At 42.4% G+C, this 21,681-nt stretch overlaps 1 protein-coding gene across 2 annotated transcripts in view; it reads left to right on the top strand.

The window, feature by feature from the left end:
* PDHX (pyruvate dehydrogenase complex component X) overlaps positions 1 to 21,681 on the top strand; it is a 62,242-nt gene that overhangs the window by 38,204 nt on the left and 2,357 nt on the right. For both annotated transcript variants that reach the window (XM_063117419.1, XM_063117420.1), the window contains exons 8-10: positions 1,625 to 1,683; positions 8,836 to 8,994; positions 19,253 to 19,317. In XM_063117419.1, coding sequence (XP_062973489.1) covers positions 1,625 to 1,683; positions 8,836 to 8,994; positions 19,253 to 19,317 — 283 coding nt within the window. The remainder of the gene's footprint in view (positions 1 to 1,624; positions 1,684 to 8,835; positions 8,995 to 19,252; positions 19,318 to 21,681) is intronic.

Below are 21,681 nucleotides of genomic sequence, written 5' to 3' on the forward strand. Positions count from 1 at the left end.
ACCACCTGTTCAAATAACTAGCACTATGGGATGGTGTCCATCACCTTTTTTGGGAACTGGGGTGACTGAACTGAGAGTTAAGGGCATGTAAGCTTTCTTTGTTTTTGCTTTTTGCCTTTGCATCCATTTTCCCACCAATAAACCCTACCTTTCTTCCACATGTGGACTTGAGTAATATTGGTATCGTCAAAACTGTTTAGTTTGTGGGTCCTGGCTGGATATAAGACACCCAGCTTTATGAAACTCTTTCCCCATACCAGTGTGGATCACGTGTGAACACCAAAACATAGGGAGGACCAAACCCCTAGGTCTTTCGCGCTTAAGGTTATCCTTTTTCCTGATGGGGTGCCAGTTAGCCGGGTAAGATTGACTTCACTCATGTAATTGCATCAGTCATAGAGGGGGGTGTATGTGTGAGAAGGAGGTTGATGTTAAGATGAGATGTAATGTCACAAATCATTGTGTGCAGATGGAGACTTAAGTGCTAACACACCAGACATGGGGCTCATCTACACCTAAGGCTGTAGCGGGAGGGAGGGGGAGTATTGTGGACTTACCTGCTTCTGTGATCCTCCCCCAGTTTCTATACAGCTGTACAATGTCCCAGAAGGGAAGAGGGACGTCACAGGCACCTTTTTTTAAAAAAAGAAGACAAGCCGGTCCCGTGGCCGCAATCAGGGGAAAAAGATAAATTAAAAAAAAAACCTCCATGCCCAATCCCAGGGATGGCAAAACTACTGCCCCCACCCCAAAGGGCATGCCCCCCCCCGAACAATTCTGCCCATTTTGAAAGCTGAAGGAGGCGGAAAGAAGCCAGGATGGATGTCCACACCCCCACGGAGCTCGAAATCTTCCTGAGACCATGGGAAAAATTGGGATAACCGAAGTCTCAGTTATCCCAGGGAAAGTCTCTGCCCATCCCTGGTTTCCCTCGGGATCCCCTGTATATCATATGGATGCACAGGGATGCTCCTGAGCTGATCCTGGGATAACTAAATAGTGTAGACATGCCCTTGGTCTGTGCTGCTACAGTGGAAATGGATACACATCAAAAGATGTGTATAGTGCAAAGATTGATTGAGAGATATCAGGATGGAGATAAGGAAATTACAACTGTATTCCCACAAAAAGCATCTTGGTCTCCATTGGGGCACCTACACCATTGTAAACCTCTACACCTTTTGTTGTAAATCCCTAGTAATGTGTTGAAAAGCTTTCCTCGCTTTCCTTGCCATACATAAACCAGAGTAGAGATGGTTTGGTGCCCAATGGGTTTCCAGCTCCTTTCACTTTTTCCTTCATTTCCTTGCATTTGCATCTTTGAAAAAGGTTCTGCTTTGTAGTAGAAAATGCGTGCTTTATATAATCTCAATTAACAGCGTATCATTTCCAAATTGCTATTAGCACAAATATGTTTTGAGTTTCAAATTTATGGTACTATAAAAAGTAATCCTACTGTGAAGATAAGTAATTGCACTGTTCAAGTTTTTGACAATATGATTTTCTAAGAGGTCATTGCACTAATGACTATCTGAAATGCTGGTATATTAACAGTACAAATTGGGGAAAATGCTATCTTGAAACCATGCATCTTAATTTCTTTCTCTCGTTCCCTCCCCTACAGATGATATTAAAGTATCAGTAAATGACTTTATTATCAAGGCAACAGCAGTTACCCTCAAAGTAAGTAATCAATCTTTAACAATACATTTGTAGACTATTTTTTCCATGATCAGTGATGATTGTATTATGCTGAGTTATGCCTTATCTTAACTGAAGATTAATGTATTGTATTCAAAGAACACAAAAGCAGTTCCCCATTCTCTGTACTTCTGTAGGGTATAGTGTGTCTCAAAGGTAGCTTCTTAGTTTCCCTTTAGACATTTTCTCAATAGCTTGGTTGCTGTTGTATCTGCTGTTGTTTCCATACTAGTCAGACCATATATATGTCCTTCCACATGCATGGACTGCTCTGTCAGAGCTATCAATCATGCATATGATGCTGCCCAATATTCTGATATAACGTATCTTTTAATATTGCTTACCAGTTAGGCAGTGCTGGCAGGAACATATTGATGAATTTCAGTATATTCACTAGTGCAAGTGCCTAACCTACTGTCAATAAGGTGATAAATTAATATTAACACTATGGAAACCCAGGGTCAAATCCTCGGATGCACAGTAGGGTAGCCTTAGCTCAGTCACTACCTTGGTCTGTGTTACCTCGGAGGTTTGTTGTCCAGATATAATGGGAGGCAGCTGGGGAGTGGGGTGGCAGAGAGAACCATATACATTTCTCGGATCATGGAAGATGGTTTGAAAAAAAATGTATTTAGGAACTGACTGCTGTACTGCTTTTCATTTACATGCTCACCTCTGCAATATGTTTCAGAATAAGAGTAGATTTGAACCATGAAGGATCACAGTTGTCTTGGGAGAAATAGTGATGCCAGTGTGGTGTAGTGGCTAGAGTGTTGGACTGGGAGTCAGGAGATCCGGGTTCTAGTCCCCACTTGGCCATGGAAACCCACTGGGTGACTTTGGGCCAGTCACAGACTCTCAGCCCAACCTACCTCACAGGGTTGTTGTTGTTGTGAGTATATAACATGGAGAGGAGCAGGATTATGTACACCGCCTTGGGTTCCTTGCAAGAAAAAAGGTGGAATATAAATGCAATAATAAATAAATAAAATAAATATATAGTGAGGGGGCCAAGACCATATTGTCATAAGGCTTGGACATTCTGAGGAATTGATGGTGATAGTGACCGCTATCTCACTGCATGGCTGAAGCCTAAATTCCAATGGTATTCCATGCCGGTTTGATTTACCACATGGCACATTTCTAAGCAGCTGCCATTTGTAACACCACCTAGAGAATGTGGGTTGTTGGGTGGCTTAAAAGTGCAATAAATAAAATGTATGTGTGAATTTTGGTGCTGCTGCCGTCAAAATTCCAACAAACTCAAATCCTACTTTCTTCTTGCCAATAAGATGTAAAACTCATCTGCCTGACCGTTCATTTTCAAAATTAAAGATGAAGCAAACATTACTGAATTTTTTCTGCAATCTTGTCCGTGAGTGCTTGGAAGTTGTTGTGAGGATAAAACAGAGAAATACACACTTTTCCCATTCAAACAACCCCCCCCCCCAAAAAAAAAGGTCACAAGCAAGAACAGGAGAGGGCAGAACCAACCTTTGAAGTAAATTCAAGGAATTTCAGTGAGCTTGAGCATCCCTGGTTCTCCCATCCCCAAAATACAATCAGAGGAATGTAATCAGAAATCTCTTTGGTCATTGCATTTTGCCCAAGTTTCTAAATAATCCTTTTCAAACACAGTCGCGTGTGATGCTTGTTGTAATATTTCAATCTGGATGTGATCATGTAGAGCGCTGCAGGGCTTTGTCCTGGACCCCATCGAGAACAGGACAGATCCAAACCGCGGGTTCATTTCTCCTATTGATCAAAAGCACCTTTGTATTGTCTGGATTAAGCCTCAGGTTCTTAGCCCTCATCCAATTCATCATTGCACCCAGTGATGAATGAATTTATTTATTTCTGTTTGAACAATGATATAGGGCTACACATCAGCACAATGTGCCAAGCCTTCTGATACTGCTCTGTTTCTCTAATTCTAGTGCTCGGCAGATTAAATCTGGTGCGGGGTAATACTTTGTTGGATAGGATTCATAGAAACCTGTTCAATTAATATTGAACAGGAACATAGGAACCTATCCAGTTCTGGGCTCCACAATTCAAGAAGGACACAGACAAGCTGGAGCGGGTTCAGAGGAGGGCAACCAGGATGATCAGGGGTCTGGAAACAAAGCCCTATGAAGAGAGACTGAAAGAACTGGGCATGTTTAGCCTGGAGAAGAGAAGATTGAGGGGAGACATGATAGCACTCTTCAAATACTTAAAAGGTTGTCACACAGAGGAGGGCCAGGATCTCTTCTCGATCCCCCCAGAGTGCAGGACACGGAATAACAGGCTCAAATTAAAGGAAGCCAGATTCCAGCTGGACATCAGGAAAAACTTCCTGACTGTTAGAGCAGTACGACAATGGAATCAGTTACCTAGGGAGGTTGTGGGCTCTCCCACACTAGAGGCCTTCAGGAGGCAGCTGGACAAGCATCTGTCAGGGATGCTTTAGGGTGGATTCCTGCATTGAGCAGGGGGTTGGGCTCGATGGCCTTGTAGGCCCCTTCCAACTCTGCTATTCTATCATTCTATGTTCTTAATAAGGTGGCTATCTTCTTCCCTGGAGGAAGCAAAAAGTATTATTCCCTATATTTTGTTTTAATTTCTGTTAACATTATTCTGGGATTTCCAGCTGACTCCATTCATATCAAGTCACTGACTTCATCCAAACATAGATGTTATTGTTTTATTTGGCCCTCATGCAGGAAACAGTGGAATACACAAAGGGGTCTGCCTTCACATGTCTGATACATAGAGTAACTGAACATTGAGCTTGATTTACTATATATTTCCCCTTCTAGCTGCTATTAAAATCTAGTATTATATTTCTTTCTGACACATCAGTGATATTGGTTTTTGTAGTATTTTTTTTTTAGAATTTTGCTTCAGGGCTATTACACAAACTAAGAATGTATTTAGTGTAGTAGCAATATTGGTAAAAAGGGAAAACTGCTGAGTTATGTGGTATCTTTTTACTTCAGATTCCAAAGCATTTGATTTCACTGTACCTGAAGTTACCATTTAAATCAAGATTGCATGCGCACAGCTGTTCATAAGAGTTGAAGACAATGTCTATAAATATTGCATCACTGAAATAAAGACCTAAATCATGAGTGGTATGAACTATTTGATGCATCCTCATTCCATCTTCACAATTATGGCATCAGAGTTTATTTGATCTGGAAGGTGGGGTGCTGAGCAAAAGAGATGGTGCTGGGTGGTGAACCTAGATGCTTTTTCCTGATTTCATTGGGCCATGCGAAATCATAAACACTTGGAGATATCTCCAGATTTAAACATCAGTTTGTGCAGCTACAGGCAGGAGCCGTCCAGAAAAAGTCAAAATAAAACTGTATTTGGCAAGCATAAACCAAAATCCAAATATTTTGGGGTTCCTTGAATACGGGCTTTTAACACAAAAGTAATTCTCATTGTATCAGTGGGCCCTCACATAATCCAGAGACTCCAATGTTCATAGACCGTCTGCATGGAGACAGTAGAGACTTCCATTATACATGACAGTATTTTCTGTTATAAAATAGTTCAACATAACTCCTGTATCCATCCTGTATTTTAAAATGAAGCTGTTGGAACATTTTTTTAAATGTAGAAATAGTATGAATTTGTGTGTGTGACCTTGCTGGTTTTAAATTATTGAAAATCCCGGTGCTTAGGTAATTACTACTTTTTTTCTGAAATTATGGGAAATGCCTTGAAGCACACAATTAATTGCAGTGTTAAGCTTATTTTGTGTCTCAGAATATTCTGTTCACTCTTGGGAATTTGCATTCAACTATTTGGGGAAAGCCCTCCTTATTTTGATTCGTTTTGTGCTGGGAATTTATTACTAAATATATCTAGGAGTGACATGCTAATAATACCGTGATACCATTTCTCATTTTACTGCTATGCATTATCTGACAACCTTCTTAGGATGGGTCATATGTGATATGCCAATTTTGATTTCAACTGTAATGTTCATGATTCTGAATTTTAGAGAGGGTATTGTCAGAATGTAGGAAATCAGTTTTCAGGGCCATCCCACTGAACATAAGTATTCCTCTGTTCGCATGAAGTACACAGTCATAGAGTCAGGGCATTATCTCTCCTTCACAGTTAATTTACTTTCGTCAGACTCCCAAGTTTCTCTTTCTCTTGAGAACAATTTGATCTGATGTGCTTTGGGCCACAATGTAGAGAGCCGCATATCTAGTAGAGCTTCTGAGTTTGAACATCTGCCCCCATGCCACATAGCACACTGCTTTGATTTGTTCTATTTATATTCTGCTTTTCCGCAAATTTGCACACAATGCAGCTTATTATCAAAGTCCAATTTACACAGTATAACCAATAAAACACTGAAGGCATAAAAGCAAATAATCATAAAGACCGCAGGTGGCAAATCACACACATGCACACAATCGTGCACACACACACACACACACACACACACACACACACACACACGCAAACTGGAATTAAAAACCTGGCAGAACAAAAAGACTTTTTTTTTAAAAAAAATTAAGAGCCTGGGATAGACGTTCCTAGGAAGGAGTTTCTAAAAGTGCAGTCATCAGTCTAGTCTTTGAACTTATGTGAACTTGCTTTAACCTCTCAGTGAGCATGGGGCTAATACATGCTTCCTAAAATATGGTGATGTCGGGCTTCAAAATTTTAAAAATCAGGACCTTGACCTTTAATTGTTCTCCGTAATGAATTGGCAGTGAGAAGCTAGCACCAGTCATCAGCTAGGTCCCCCAACTCCAAGCACAGCCCTCGAGAAATGCATTTCAGTAATCCAAATGAGACATTACAAGGCTTGCATGGTGGTAACCAAATCAAATTGTTCTGGGACAAAGAGTGGCTGGAGGTAAAATGCATCAGGTCATAAGGTAGATCAAGGAATACTCTTAATTTAATCCATCAGGAGGAGTGTGGTCCTGTATAGAATAGGTACATGCCCTTCTTCCCGTTCTTCTAGATCTTTGGCGATCAACATCCTTGCCCAGAACTTTAAATATGGTCTACAAACTACCAAGATCCTGTCTTACATGGATTCAGTTTCAGTACCTTAGCCCGTGACAGCCTTTTGTCTTGAATCAAATCTTCCTTTTATTTGGTGAAGTAGAAAAAACTAATTGGTGGTGATAATATAATGTTCTAGCATCAGTACTGATGGATTCTTCAAAAGGCCATATTTACACGGAGGATTTTCAAGCCTACCATTTCCTTTGCAGCCCCTCCAAACTGCTTCTGAAAACTGGGGCACTGTTCCGGGCAGCATTGAATGTGGTGTGAGAAACTGCAGCTGAAAGAGAAAATTGGTAATGCACTTGTAGAGACATGCTGAAGGCTCACATGGATCTCACTGGATCTATACGTGGGTCTATTAGAAAAAAATATTACAAGTTGAATTCAGCATTGAGTACACTGTTTAAAATGTACAGCTCTTAACTTGACTGGACGCAGTGGTGGGCTGGATGAGGGCCAACAAACTAAATTTGAATTCTAGCCAGAGGGAAGCACTGTGGATATGTGGGTCATGGTCTGGGAAATAGGTCAGTTGTCTGTCCTGGGTGGGGGTTACACTCCCTCTGAAGGAACGGGTGCATAACTTGGGGGTGTTCCTAGATCCATCCTTGTCCCTGGAGGCCCAGATGGCCTTGGAGGCTAGGAGTGCCTTTTACCGGTTTTGTCTGGTTTGCCAGCTACAGCTCTTTCTGGACTGCGATAATTTTGCCATGATGGCCCATGCATTCTTAACCTCAAGGCTGGATTTTAATAAAGTCCTCTGTGTGTGGCTGCCCTTGGGCCTAGTCTGGAAGCTGTAGCTGTTTCAGAATGCACCTACGAGGCTACTAACTGCCCTCTTTGACAGCTCTTTGCATCCCTGCTAAAAGACGTGCCTGGGCTACCAAGAAGCTACCAGGTCAAGTTTAAGGTTCTATTGTTAACATACAAAACACAAGCCACTTGGACTAGGTTACCTTAGCGATCGCCTCATCCCTTATTTTGCCTGCCCAGACTGTGTAATCCTCAGAAGGAGCCCTTCTGACAGGGCCACATGCTCCTGAGATTTGCTGCAAGAGTACCTGTAACAGAGGGTTTAGTGTTGCAGCATCTGCCCTCTGGAACACCCTCCCTATTGACTTTAGGCAGGGGTCTTCAGTTTTGATCTTTAGACCTTTGCTTAAGACCCACCTCTTTATGCTGGTTTCCCCCAAGGTATGACCCAGCCAGTATCATTACAGTTATAGTTTTATTCTCTACCAGTGATTTTTAAAAAATATACCTTATTGTTATATTGGTATGTTTACATTATCATTATGTTGATTGCTTTGGCAGTTCACTAGGAAGTGGTATATAAACCTGTGTAATAAAATGAATACATTGATAAAAACATAGTAAATCAGGGAAAAAAGTTAGGAGGAAAATTTCAAACAAATGGATGTATATATTTCTAATTGGAATGCTGTTCTTGAAATCAGAGACTGAAATGAGCATGATGTATGAAAGCATTGAACATATCTAGGTGGCACTTAACCTTATTACCTTAAAACTCAATAACAGAACTAATATTATTGAATTAAACCTCAAAATCTAATTTTTAAAATGACAGATTTTGTATTTGGTTGTAGGGCAGATGCGGTGGGTATGAGTTTTCATTCCTCATATTTCTTTCCTGTGAGTCAAGTGGGTACAGAAAACTTACAAGCACTTCCCTATGGCTAGGGGCAGAATGTCACAAGTCTTGTTTCCTAGGCATCTTGCAAGATGAGGGCTGATATCCAACTGGATTTGGATCTGTTAATAATTCAGTGCTAGGCCAGAAACTGTGTGTGTGTCCATCAATCCTTCTGGCTGCCTGCAGCTGTAAAATTTCCATGTCTGCAATGTACATTCACGCTTTGTAATGAAGTGGGTATACAAGGATGCTTGCTAATAAGATAAGTCTATATTTAGACTCACGTGGCAAATCTTTTATTATTAACCTTGTCTTGCTTAAGGCAAACTTTTCCCCACATGTGAATGCCTCTATCACCACCAATTCTACAGGGCTTTCCTTTTCCTTAGTAATTGGTTGTTACCATTATTCTTTTAACAGCTGCGTCTCCCTCTGTTTCCTTCTTCCAGCAAATGCCAGATGTGAATGTGACTTGGGATGGAGAGGGCCCCCGGCAGCTGCAATCTATAGACATTTCTATTGCTGTGGCAACAGACCGAGGCCTCATTACACCAATCATAAAAGATGCTGCAGCCAAGGGAGTTCAGGAAATTGCTGCTTCTGCAAAGGTAGGTCTCCACATTAATGGCGATCTTTTAGTTCTGCATCCATTTGCCACCAAATGTATGGTGTGTCTCCCGAAAACACACCCAATTCCTTTTAGAAATGCTTTCAAACTTCTTTAAAGCTGCTTCATTCTTGGATATGAGACATCTGTGGTTATGTCCCATTCCACAGGAATTACTATGTTTTTGTTTCCTGGCAAGCATTCAGGGATTTAAAATGAAATTAAAGTCAACAAATACGTTTTGTTTCTGCCCTACATTTATCTAAAGTTCCCAAGAGGGAGATTCATTTTGAGTACTGTTGCAGAAATTAGGGACTGCACGTTCTATTTTTTTCCTATTTATTTATTTATTTATTTATTTATTACATTTTTATACCGCCCAATAGCTGAAGCTCTCTGGGCGGTTCACAAAAATTAAAACCATAATAAAACAACCAACATGTTAAAAGCACAAATACAAAATACAGTATAAAAAGCTCAACCAGGATAAAACCACGCAGCAAAATTGATATAAGATTAAAATACAGAGTTAGAACAGTAAAACTTAAATTTAAGTTAAAATAAAGTGTTAAAGTACTGAGAGAATAAAAAGGTCTTCAGCTGGCGACGAAAGGACCTCTCTGGGGAGCTCATTCCACAACCGGGGTGCCACAGCAGAGAAAACCCTCCTCCTAGTTGCCACCTGCTTCACTTTCTTTCGCAGGGGCTCATGGAGAAGGGCCCCTGTAGATGATCTTAAGGTCTGAGCAGGTACATATGGGAGGAGGCGTTCCTTCAAAGAACCTGGCCCCAAACCGTTTAGGGCTTTAAATGTCAATACCAGCACTTTGAATCGGGCCCAGACCTGGACTGGCAGCCAATGAAGTTGTAAAAGGACTGGTGTAATGTGATCTCGCCGGCCAGTCCCTGTTAGTAAACGGGCTGCCCTGCTTTGTACCAGCTGAAGCTTCCGGACCATTTTCAGAGGCAGCCCCACGTATAACGCATTGCAGTAATCCAAGCGAGAGGTTATCAGAGCATGGATAACTGTAGCTAGGCTATCTCTGTCCAGATAAGGGCGTAGTTGGTATATCAACCTAAGCTGATAAAAGGTGCTCTTTGCCACTGAGTTCACCTGTGCCTCAAGTGACAGTTCTGGATCCAAGAGCACCCCCAAACTATGGACCCGATCCTTTAGGGAGAGTGCAACCCCGTCCAGGACAAGGCAAACATCACCTCGCCGGACAGATGAACCACCCGCTAACCGTACCTCCATCTTGTCTGGATTGAGTCTCAGTTTGTTAGCCCTCATCCAGTCCATTACCGTGCCCAGGCACTGGTTCAGAACAGTCACTGCCTCACCTGGGTTTGATGAAAAGGAAAGGTAGAGCTGGGTATCATCCGCATATTGATGACACCTCAGTCCATATCTCCGGATAACCTCCCCCAGCAGCTTCATGTATATGTTAAACAGCATAGGGGGATAAGATAAAGCCCTGTGGAACCCCATGGCTTAGGAGCCACGGCACAGAGCAATAATCCCCCAGCACCACCTTCTGGAATCGGCCATCCAAGTAGGAGCGGAACCACTGCAACGCAGTACCTCCAACTCCCAGCTCAGACAACCTATCCAGAAGGATACCATGGTCGATGGTATCGAAGGCCGCTGAGAGGTCTAGGAGAACCAACAGGGTCGCACTCCCCCTGTCTCTCTCCCGACAGAGGTCATCCCACAGGGCGACCAAGGCAGTTTCCGTTCCAAAATCAGGCCTGAAACCCGATTGAAATGGATCTAGATAATCCGTTTCATTCAAGAGTGCCTAGAGTTGTCCTGCAACCACCCGCTCAAGCACCTTGCCCAGGAAAGGGATATTAGCCACCGGCCTGTAGTTGTTAACATCCTCCGGGTCCAGATTAGGGTTCTTCAGGAGTGGTCTAATTACCGTCTCTTTTAAAGAAGCCGGCACCACTCCCTCTCTCAAGGAGGTATTTACTAGGGGTGTGCACGGACCCCCCGCTCCGCTTCACTTGCAGATCCGCCATTTTCCGGATCGGGCTACTCCGCCCCGCCCCCGCTCCGCACGGAGCTCCGGATCCGGATCCGGAGCTCCGTTTCCCCCCCCCCATAGGCTTGCATTGAAAGCTAAAAAATTATACAACTTTTTTTCTGTTCAAGTTAGAAACCTCATGTTTGGCACCATGACACCTCATGGGGATATACACACGCACGCCAAGTTTCAAAGCAATACCATCATCCCCTGATTTTTGGCGAATTTTTGAAAATCGGGCACCCCACACACAACATCCCTGCGAGGTGGGCAGGGGAGGAGGGAGGGAAGGCAGGCAGGCATGCAGCTGGCATTTCTGGGGGCATAAAGAAGTGAGCCAAGGATAAGCCAGTAATGCATATAAAATGGAATAAATCAATAAATAAACAAAGGAGGGGTGGAATTAAAAGCAGCAGTGTTGCTGAATAAACAGCAAGAAGAATTTTTTTAAAAAGGCTATATCTGTCTTTTACCAGCAATAGGGGGACGTGCCCGGGGGAGGGGGAAGTAGCTGCCAGTTCAAGACACTGACAGCCACCAACAGCTCTGAGAAGAAGTAAAACGCTCACTTCGACTCATAACAGGCATTGCTCCACCACTGAAAAGTGACCATTCACTTCAACTCATGATAGGCATTGCTCCACCGTTTTACTCTCTTTGGAAGGCTCTAATGGCCTTCCAGTGCAGGAGAGAGTGGGGGCACATCCACGATGAGATGCCCTAGGGGAGCTCATCCCCTTGCACCACATCGATTCAGTTGTTCACCAAGGTTAGGGTGGGGAGCAGTGCTGTGTTTCTATCTCTTATTCTTGGCTTAGTATATGATTTCAGGTTGTGTTTGTGCATTTGGTGGGGCTACTGTGTTAAAAAACACGGGGAAAAGCCCGTTCAGATGAAGAAAGAGAAGTTTCCCAGAATCCCAAGTTACCTGTTTTGCCTATGCCCTCCTCCAACTTTGGGATCATCATGACCGGGAGCTGACTCTGCCCCTCAGCCCTTTGAAAAAGGTATTTTTCCCGCCGATTTTTTAAAAACTTCTAGCCCGCGACCCGTACGATGCAGAAAGTTGAGAGTGGTCTCAAAATGACCCCCATCCACGACTCTCTGTGCACAAGAATTTTCAGAATGATAGCTTAACCCCCCCCCAGTTATCCCCGATTCTTTCCCTCAATGCAATCCTATGGGCGAAAAGCCGAAAACGCAGTTTGAGCCGCGCGGTTGACCCGATTTTCACAAAAATATAGCCCGCGACCCGTACGATGCAGAAAGTTGAGAGTGGTCTCAAAATGACCCCCATCCACGACTCTCTGTGCACAAGAATTTTCAGAATGATAGCTTAAAACCCCCCCCAGTTATCCCCGATTCTTTCCCTCAATGCAATCCTATGGGCGAAAAGCCGAAAACGCCGTTTGAGCCGCGTGGTTGACCCGATTTTCACAAAAATATAGCACGCGACCCAGACAACGCAGAGAGGTGAGAGTGGTCTCAAAATGACCCCCATCCACGACTCTCTGTGCACAAGAATTTTCAGAATGATAGCTTCAAAAACAACGTAGTTATGCGCGATTATTTGCCGCAGTGCAATCCTATGGCGAAATGTTTTCAAGATGGCGACCGGAGCGCTCCGCCTGAACTCGGAGCTCCGAAAAATGGCCGCTTCTCTTCGCCTTGCTTCTAGGGGGTCCGCGGTCCGCTCCTACTCCGCCTCTGGGTAAGGCGGAGCAGGCCAATCCGCTACTGTTTCTACGCTCCTAATCGGAGCGGAGCACATCCCTAGTATTTACAACCTCCTGGACCCAGCCGGCGATCCCCTCCTTATTTAATGTAATGAGCCACGAGGGGCAAGGGTCAAGCACACAGGTGGTCGACCGGACTTGGCCAAGCACCTTGTCCATATCCTTGGGCCTCACTAACTGAAACTCATCCAATAAAACTGAACCGGACGGCGCTCTGAACGCCTCTACTAGTGGAGCTGCATTAAGTGTGGTGTCCAATTCATGACGAATCTGAGCGACTTTATCTTCAAAGTGCTACCGAGGGTTCAAGTATCTCACGCCCTGGCCCAGAGTGTAACAGGCCACGAACCACCCGGAAAAGCTCCGTCAGACGACACTGAGAAGATGCAATGCTGGTGGAAAAGAACTGTCTCTTTGCCACCCTCACTGCCACTGAGTAGGCTCGATAGTGAGCTCTAACCCGTGTTCGATCAGACCCAGCACAAGATTTCCTCCACCTGCGTTCTAGCCGTCTCCCCTCTTGCTTCATTGCCCTCAGCTCAGGTATATACCAAGGAGCTGACCGGGCTGTGCTCAGAGGGAGAGAACGCTTGGGTGCGATCATGTCAACTTCCCGAGTCACCCCTGCATTCCACAGAGCGACCTGGGCTTCAACAGGAGCACTGGCCATATCAGGAAAATCCCCCAGAGCCCTCTGGAATCCATCAGAGTCCATTCGCCTCCGGGGATGGACCATTTTAATAGGCCCCCCCACCCTTGCAGAGGGGAAAGGCCGCCGAGAGTCTAAACCTCAATAAGAAGTGATCTGACCATGACAAGGGGGTAGATGTTAGTTCCCCCACTTCCAGATCACCATCCTCCTGTCCAGTCAAGAAAACCAGATCAAGCGTGTGTCCTTTTACATGCATTGGGCCAGTGACATGTTGAGACAGCCCCATGGTTTTCATGGCAGTCATGAAGTCCTGAGCCGCTCCGGATACAGCAGCCTCAGCATGGAAGTTGAGATCCCCCAGAACCACCATCCTGGGGGTTCTCAACACCAGGTCTATTAACGTAGATCAGAATATTATTCCCTTATTGCAAACAGAAGCCTGAGGCTGTGACAGAGTGGCTTGCCTAGGACCACCTAGTGAATTCCTTGAAATGGTGGGATTCGAACCAGGTTCTTTTTTATTTGTAGCTCAGCCTATTAGCCACTATGTTACACCAGTTTCATAAAAGCTGGGAGGAAAATGGAAGAAACTGTAGAATTCTTGAAAACAATTAGAACCACCAGATTGATTTACAAGAATATCAGGAGATTAATAAATATAACTGAACATGGAAAGCAGACCCACATGGGAGATACCATATACTTGGCCTTAGTTGTGGATAAAGCCTTTAACATAAAATAAATGTTTTCTTACTCCCCAAGAATTTAATATGTGAAACAACTTTATAAACTGGAAATAAAGCTGAGAATTGTCTTGTACAAATAGAGCAGGCAGGATTCCCCATTATCATCCCTGCTTTTTGCTCTCTCTGTGGATTCCTGTGCAGTTGTTATAAGAAAGAGAAGCAATGTAGAATACAAAATTTTGTCAAAAAAAATTCAAAATATGATAGTACACAGATAATGTTCCCATGAACAAGATAAATCTGGAAGAATTTGTTGGCTTGCTGGGAATTGAGCAATGTATTTTGGAGAAATCTCGGTATAAAATGAATTGCTCTAAATTAGAACGTAGAAATGGAAATTAGTGTAATTAGTGTATGGAAAACTGATTGCTCTTGGAACTTGCATTTCTCAATGCAAGCAGTGTGAGATTTATAGGTAAGATCTCCAAGTAATATGGGAGAGGTTTTAAGGTATTTAAGGAAAATAAAATGGATAGGATGGACATTCAGGTTTCTTGTCCAATCTTTGACTGTTGAAATGTCACAAAGATATAAATTGAAAACACTTTTGTTTAGGCAGTAAGTTTCATAGGGTCGGAAGCCATGTAATTCAAAGGTCTATTAGAGGAGGGGTTTGCTTTTCTTTATATTGCATTTTATTATCATTATTGATAGTTGCAACTGCTGTCACAGTAGCTCTGAAAGGATGACCAGTAGAAGTAATCTGAAGTCAGATATATGTATCTCTAGAAGTAAGTAACTCAGCAGTACTAGATAGAGGACTGATTTGGATGATCATATCCCAGCTTAATAAATTAAAGGAGCAATCCTATGTCCACTAGACAGTGTCTGGGGTACATAGGATTGTTCATTTTCTGAGACTCGAGGTCGGAACCAGAGCTCCGAGCTTGGAACCCAGAAACTATGCTCTCCTCCCCCTTCCTCTTGTAGCCCATGTGGGGTTCTCTCCTTGCCAGTTACATCTTCTTCCTAGAAATAGAGTGCGGATACAAGGAAAGGGGGAGTCCGGGGACAGCCCCAAGGGGTGGAGACCAGGGAAGCTGCATTACACAGCTTCCTATGCACTCCCTGTCCTCCTTTCCTCCTGCTTGGAAGCCCTGATTTCACCTGCCTAACAAATTCTATGGGGTTACTCAGCAGACTTCAGAGGCTGCTGTGTATCCCCATAGGATTAAGCTCTAAGGTATAAATGAGCCTTCTTTCTGTACGCACAGCCCCTTCTCTTTTCCCTTCATAATGTGCCTGAATGTAAAATTGGACTCTCATTTTATCATAGTTTCCCATTTTGTTCTGACGTTCTTGTTCATTTTTCCTTTGCACTTTTTTTCCTCCTATCATAGGGTTACATGATTTTTCCTTTTTTCTTCTTTTCTTAGATAAACATTTAATAGTGTTTCACTCCTCCGTTAAACTTTATACATGATCTTTTGACTCATGAAGAATCTGGTAGGTTCATAGCCATCACCCACAAAAAGCTACTGGATCATAATCTAAAGTATTGCAGATTTCTTCTGATTTTATATAGATAGAGTGAGAAAGAGGCCAGAACGTAGCTATTTTAACTCTAATGTGTGGCAGGAAATAGGCATATATAGTAAGAAGTATTAATCTCCAAATACTTACTAGGCAAGTGTTTTCCATAAAGTTAATGGATGGATTGCAGAAATCTGAGACATTCATCTCTAACAATGAGCTTTGGCTTTCATATCTTTAGCAGAATTATAATCCCTTCTTAATATCACTGGGATATCCTTTACCATCCGAGATATTTCTAAAAGAAAAGGTACATTACCACCACTGTGGTTGCATACACTTGTCAAGATTAATATTTTTTAGTTGAACATAAGTATGTATTATCCCTCTAAACATTTCCATGACCTGAATACATTGAAAGGCTAGGGCTGTTCAATAGCACTGAGATTCTTAGAATAGATGCTATGTGCTGTAAGTACAATAAATCTGTATTTATGTACATCAGTGTGAATTTATTTTGCAGTGTTCTCTTTTATCAGTGCTGAGCTGAATAGTAATCAATTCATTGATTCCCACTAGGCAGCCTATGCAAAGTTTAACCATGTCTAAGGCAGTTCTGAGGAAAACAGATTTTAAACACTGGAGCTGCGAAGTCTTTAGAAAAGCCCTCTAGGGACATGTAGACAAGTCTTGCGTCCTCAGAAGAAGGAATTGTTCAATTCCTGCCCAAGTATGGGAAGCTTTGCAGTCTGTGCAGCTGGGGTGCAGAACCTCTTTCAGCCCAGGGGCTGAATTCCATTTTGGAGAAGCTCTTGGTGGCCGCGTTCCAGTGGTGGATGGGGGCGAAGGGGCAGGCCAAAACTACTAGCGTCTTTTAGATTAAAGCTCTTACTGCCAGTAACTAAACCTCAGGAGAGGCATTTCCAGCTTTTATAATTGAGACAAAATTGTACAAAAGCTAGGAAACCACCAAACATTCGGTAGTGGGGGGAAAGGGGACATGGCCTTCTGGGGAACTCTGGAGATTCAGATTGGGACCTCTGGAGGGCCAGATTTGGCCAGCCTTGCTCTACAGTCTTTAAGGGACATACTGGAAACAAAGCCCAATGAGGAGGGACTGAAAGAACTGGGCATGTTTAGCTTTGAGAAAAGTTTGAGGGAAACATGATAGCACTCTTCAAGTACTTAGAATGTTGTCACATAGAAGAGGGCCAGGATCTCTTCTCAATCATCCCAGAGTGTAGGACACGGAATAATGGGCTCAGGTTACTGGAAGCCAGATTCTGCCTGGACATCAGGAAAAACTTCTAGACTGTTAGAGCAGTACGACAATGGAACCAATTAACTAGGGAAGTCGTGGGATCTCCCACACTAGAGGCAGTCAAGATGCAGCTGGACAGCCATCTGTCAGGTATGCTTTAATGTGGATTCCTGCATTGAGCAGGGGATTGGTCTCGATGGCCTTATAGGCCCATTCCAACTCAACTATTCTATGATTCTATGGAAGAAGTGCCCAAGCTTTCAAGTTGCAAGGGCTTAGCCTTCAGGGAATGGCTACTTTTGGTTTTGGACCCACTGACCACCCGCTATAGCCCCAGTGCCAGTAACTAAACCTCAGAAGAGGCATTTCGAGCTTTTATAATGGAGACAAAATTGTACAAAAGCTAGGAAACCACCAAACGTTTGGTAATGGGGGGAAAGGGGACATGGTTTCCCAATTGTGGTTCCTAAGAACTTTCCATTGAGGGAATTCAGCCCTCCACTTTTAAAAATCTCCCACTCCTGGCATAGGGACTACATGGTTCTCTGAGGCTTGAGACCCGGAACCTTCCTTGAACGAGGACTTTGGTGGATAGACCAGGGACTGCATATTTTCCACCATGAAAAACTGAGCTGCATTTCCCATTTTAAGATCTTTTGGGCTGAGGAGCAACTCCAGCCTTGTTCTTTTAGGCTTGTGTCAGGATTGTAAGAACTTTCCTGAGGGCATATTTTATAGGATGTCCCTGGAGCTTTAGTGGCTCAAGGGTGATACCAAAATATGAACAAAAACGAGGTCATGTATAATGTTTGCCCAATCTGAAAACGAAATAGCTTAAGAGATAGACAATGTGAATAGTGTCTGAGCTTCTTCATACCACCAGTGGCAAGAGGGAACAGTGAATGAGACTTCTTTGTTTATGGGTATGGCAAAGAGACAACAATAGACATCAAACTTTAATCGCTATAAGAATCTAAGCACAATGTGCCTACAAATGCCTCTTTGCCAGCTCACCAGTAGCACCCACCCCTTTCCTACCTGAATTCTCTGTGGCTAAAGAGAATGGGGTGTGTGTGTGTGTGTGTGTGTATGTGTGTGTGTGTGTGTGTGTGTGTGTGTGTGTTTCTTTTCGTGCTGCCTTTGCAGAAGCAGCAAAACTTACTCTGCTCTTTGAACAGCATCCTGGATCCTCTGAAGCAAAAACGACCCAATTCTTTTAGTCTCAAATAAATCTGAATCAGCCAATAAAAACAGCTTTGTTGAAGAAACTTCAACTGACTATGGGCAATTCTGTTGACATATTGTTTAGTTTTTTGTGTTGCTGTTTCAGTTAAAAGATGAATAAAAATATATAACAATGGCTGTTAGATTTGTTCTCTAGTTGTCAATGATAAGGAAAAATTGTGAAAATCAGAATTGTATTGATTGTGCATGTGACCATCTTGGTGGATTCCTTTTATTTTGTTATGTTTTAGTTAGCTGAAATAGATAAGTCTTTACTTTTCAGTGTTTGCTGCTGTTTTATGCTGAAGTTACAGTGATTACTCAATAAATGTGTATCGTTCATCTATATAACATTGTAAATTCTTTATGTCACCTGAATCGCAAATATAATTGCCATGCATTTGAATCATTCAATTCCAGACATATCCTGTGAATTTTTCATGTTTAAAAAATGCTTTTGGAGACAGTGATGTCATGCATATTTTTCATGTATCCAAAAACGTTATATGAAATCACAGGAAGTATTTTTTTTCATGTTTTTTGTTGCCTCCAGGAGTAAATGAATTAAGTCTGCATTATCCCCACCCATCACATTCCAGAGCTTAGATTTTCCCTCTGACATTTGGCTTGTATACAGTTGGGCAGGGTTTCCTATCAATCTTAAGAGTTTACGGTTATTTATTTAATTTTCCTTTTTAAAAATGTTTTTATTATACATATCACCAACTGACATCAAATATGTTTTACGTGTACAAATATGATGATAATCAGAGTAATTGTTCTGTTTTCCAAATGTTTCCCATGAGGCAAAATATTGAGCTAAGGCAATTTTACAGCATGTTATGTAGAGTTTTAAGAAGCAAGCTAACTGACGAATCACCTTAACAAATTCTCTCCTACACCCAATCTTCTGTTCCCAAATTGGATGTCTGTACCCCAAAGATACAAATTTATGAGTCCTGCTAAGTATTGCAAATGGCACTTGTGGTCTAAATTCACTGGCAACTCCTTCACATAAGTTCTAACACAAATATTCTCAGCACAATTTGTTTAAGAACATTATTATTAGTAGTATTAGTATTAGTATTTTGTTGAAATTTACATTTATTTAAAAATTGTGCTTGGATTTTACTTTCTTAGGTGCTCGCAAAGAAAGCCAGAGATGGGAAGCTGCAACCACAAGAATATCAAGGAGGATCGTTTAGGTATTTTAAAGGCATTCTAATTACAAAATATTAGTAGTATGGGATGAGGTTGTTCTCCAAGATATTTGTGTCCTAGAATATTGTCAGGTCTGCAAGCAAAGCACTGGACTTGAATTCTCTACACTTTTTATAATCTTAGTCTGTGTTCAGATGTCCTTACAAATAGACACATCTGGGTTTGTTTGTTTTTCTGTTGTGGCATGAACTTAGGTTCTCACCAGCTTAGCTCCTCAAGTGCCATCCATACTTGTTCAAACTGCAGTTCTGATTTTCATTTCACCCTTCCTGCTATTCGGCAGGCATCCTGGCAGACTAGCTTTTGAACTACTTGTTCAAGTGACTTGCATGTTTTCCTGCCTAAAGCTTTGTTTGGTGCTTTAAAAAAACCTAAGTTATTCCCCCCCACCCCAAACTTGTAAGATTGCTTTGGAATGGGAGGGATAGGGTGGATACAGTGGCACACAGCTGCCATGGCACTATGTAAGAGTTACTATAGCTAGGATCCAGTGTCATTTACACTGAGGTGGGGAACCAGCTAGAAATGGAATAGAGATATTTGTGAGTAAACTTAATAGGGTTAGCACTTCATTTTTCCTGTCATACCTGTGACCAGGGTGGGAAAAGGCACTACATTTTCAATCTTTTCATTGTTTATTTGTGGATTAGGTAGGCATTCTAATCTAACTGAGTCGTGTGTTGATTTCACACTTTTTTCCAACTTACAGAAGGGAGGAGGCAACTTTTTGAGTGTGTTCATGTTATGCTGCTGCTTTAAGTCTCTGTATACTGTCAGAACAGACGCAGAAGGGACGGGGGTAGTTCTTCTGAGTTAACATGAGCATGATCTTATGTACATGGTGTTGGAAAAGATTGGATCTTAAAGAAAGTTCTTGTATATATTACCCTTCATGGCAGAGATGCAGTTTATTTCCTATTATCATTTTCCCTTCCTTGTTTTCTACACCAAAGATGTTTGTGAAAAATCCTAGACAGTGAGGATATTGGGCGTATGGAGACATTGCAGCTGTTCACTACATTTATAATATTCATTATAATTTCCAGGCCCATCCCATATCATACAAAAGCATTAAGTGAAGTAGTGGTGACAGCGTTTTTATGAAATTGTCATGAGCAATTTATGCCTTGGAAGTAATGCAGCTGATGGCTCCAATGTCAATAGAGAGGTGAATCCATTCTGGGTTTCTTTCAGAACTCTAGAAATGCAAAGATTTCTGTCTGGTTCTGATTGAAGCCTGGAGTGGATTCACCACTCCTCTGACATCGTAGCACCAGCCTCCACTGTATGGGGAAAGCTTCTACCTAGGAGAGAGAAGTCACTCAATATTGAAGAAGCCATGAAACACGTCCCTCACTTTACCAGATTTTATCAGTATTGATTCTAGTGTCATCGAACAAGCAACGTTGCTTTTTATCACCTTGGATTCCTTCTGATAGATTTTTCCAGTTGCGCAAAACCAAAAAGTGTCAATATATTCTGATAAACATGGAAGATAGGTTGCTCAAAATGCAAATAAGCAATGTAAAGGCCTTACTGAATTCCAGAGTATTAAATACAATGAATTCGCATTAGTTTATAGAGACAAATGGGTTCAAAGTCAGGTCAGAAATTGGTATGCGTTTGGTATGGGATATTTCATTGATATGGGATATTTCACAGGCTCAGTTCACACAATCTACGCAGATTGAAAACTCCACTCAACGGTGGAGTTTTTAGGAGGTATTCACCACACAACATGTTCCAACTCCACCATTGTGTGAATGTGGGCTCCACTGGTGTAGAGTAAAACTCAACCCTGCGTTTGATTGACAGTTCCTCTGCTCTATGTTCTCCCCCAGTCCCCCCCAATGCTATCCCATCAGCCATTGCTGTAAAAAAAACCCAAGCTCAGCTGCTCTCCTAGAGCAGCACTTCCTCCTTTGGCCACTCTACCCAGGGAACTCTGTAGCCATTGGGGAAACTCCACTCAATGCATCTAGAAACTCCACGGAGCCCTACAGACAACAACACAACACAGTGGTTGTGCAGGAACTCTCCTCTGCACTGCGCGGATATTCAGGGTGGAGTGTTTTTCAAAAAACAAAAACAAAACCCCATCATGAAGTGGAGTTTTTCCTCTAGACAACACATTTCTCCACGGTGGTGGAAAAACTCCACCATGGAGTTCTAAAACCATTGTTGAGAAATGTGTTGTCTGAACTGAGCCACAGACTGCAGGAGACTGTGTGGGACATGATTCCTTTGCTTGCTGTACAGTATCAGTATCCCAGGGCCATTTCTCCAATTTAATGTTTTCTGTCGAGCAGTTCTCTACCAATATGTGCTCAGCACTTAACAGCTAGTGC

Source organism: Elgaria multicarinata, chromosome 2 (assembly GCF_023053635.1).
Source record: "Elgaria multicarinata webbii isolate HBS135686 ecotype San Diego chromosome 2, rElgMul1.1.pri, whole genome shotgun sequence".
Classification (NCBI taxonomy): domain Eukaryota; kingdom Metazoa; phylum Chordata; class Lepidosauria; order Squamata; family Anguidae; genus Elgaria; species Elgaria multicarinata.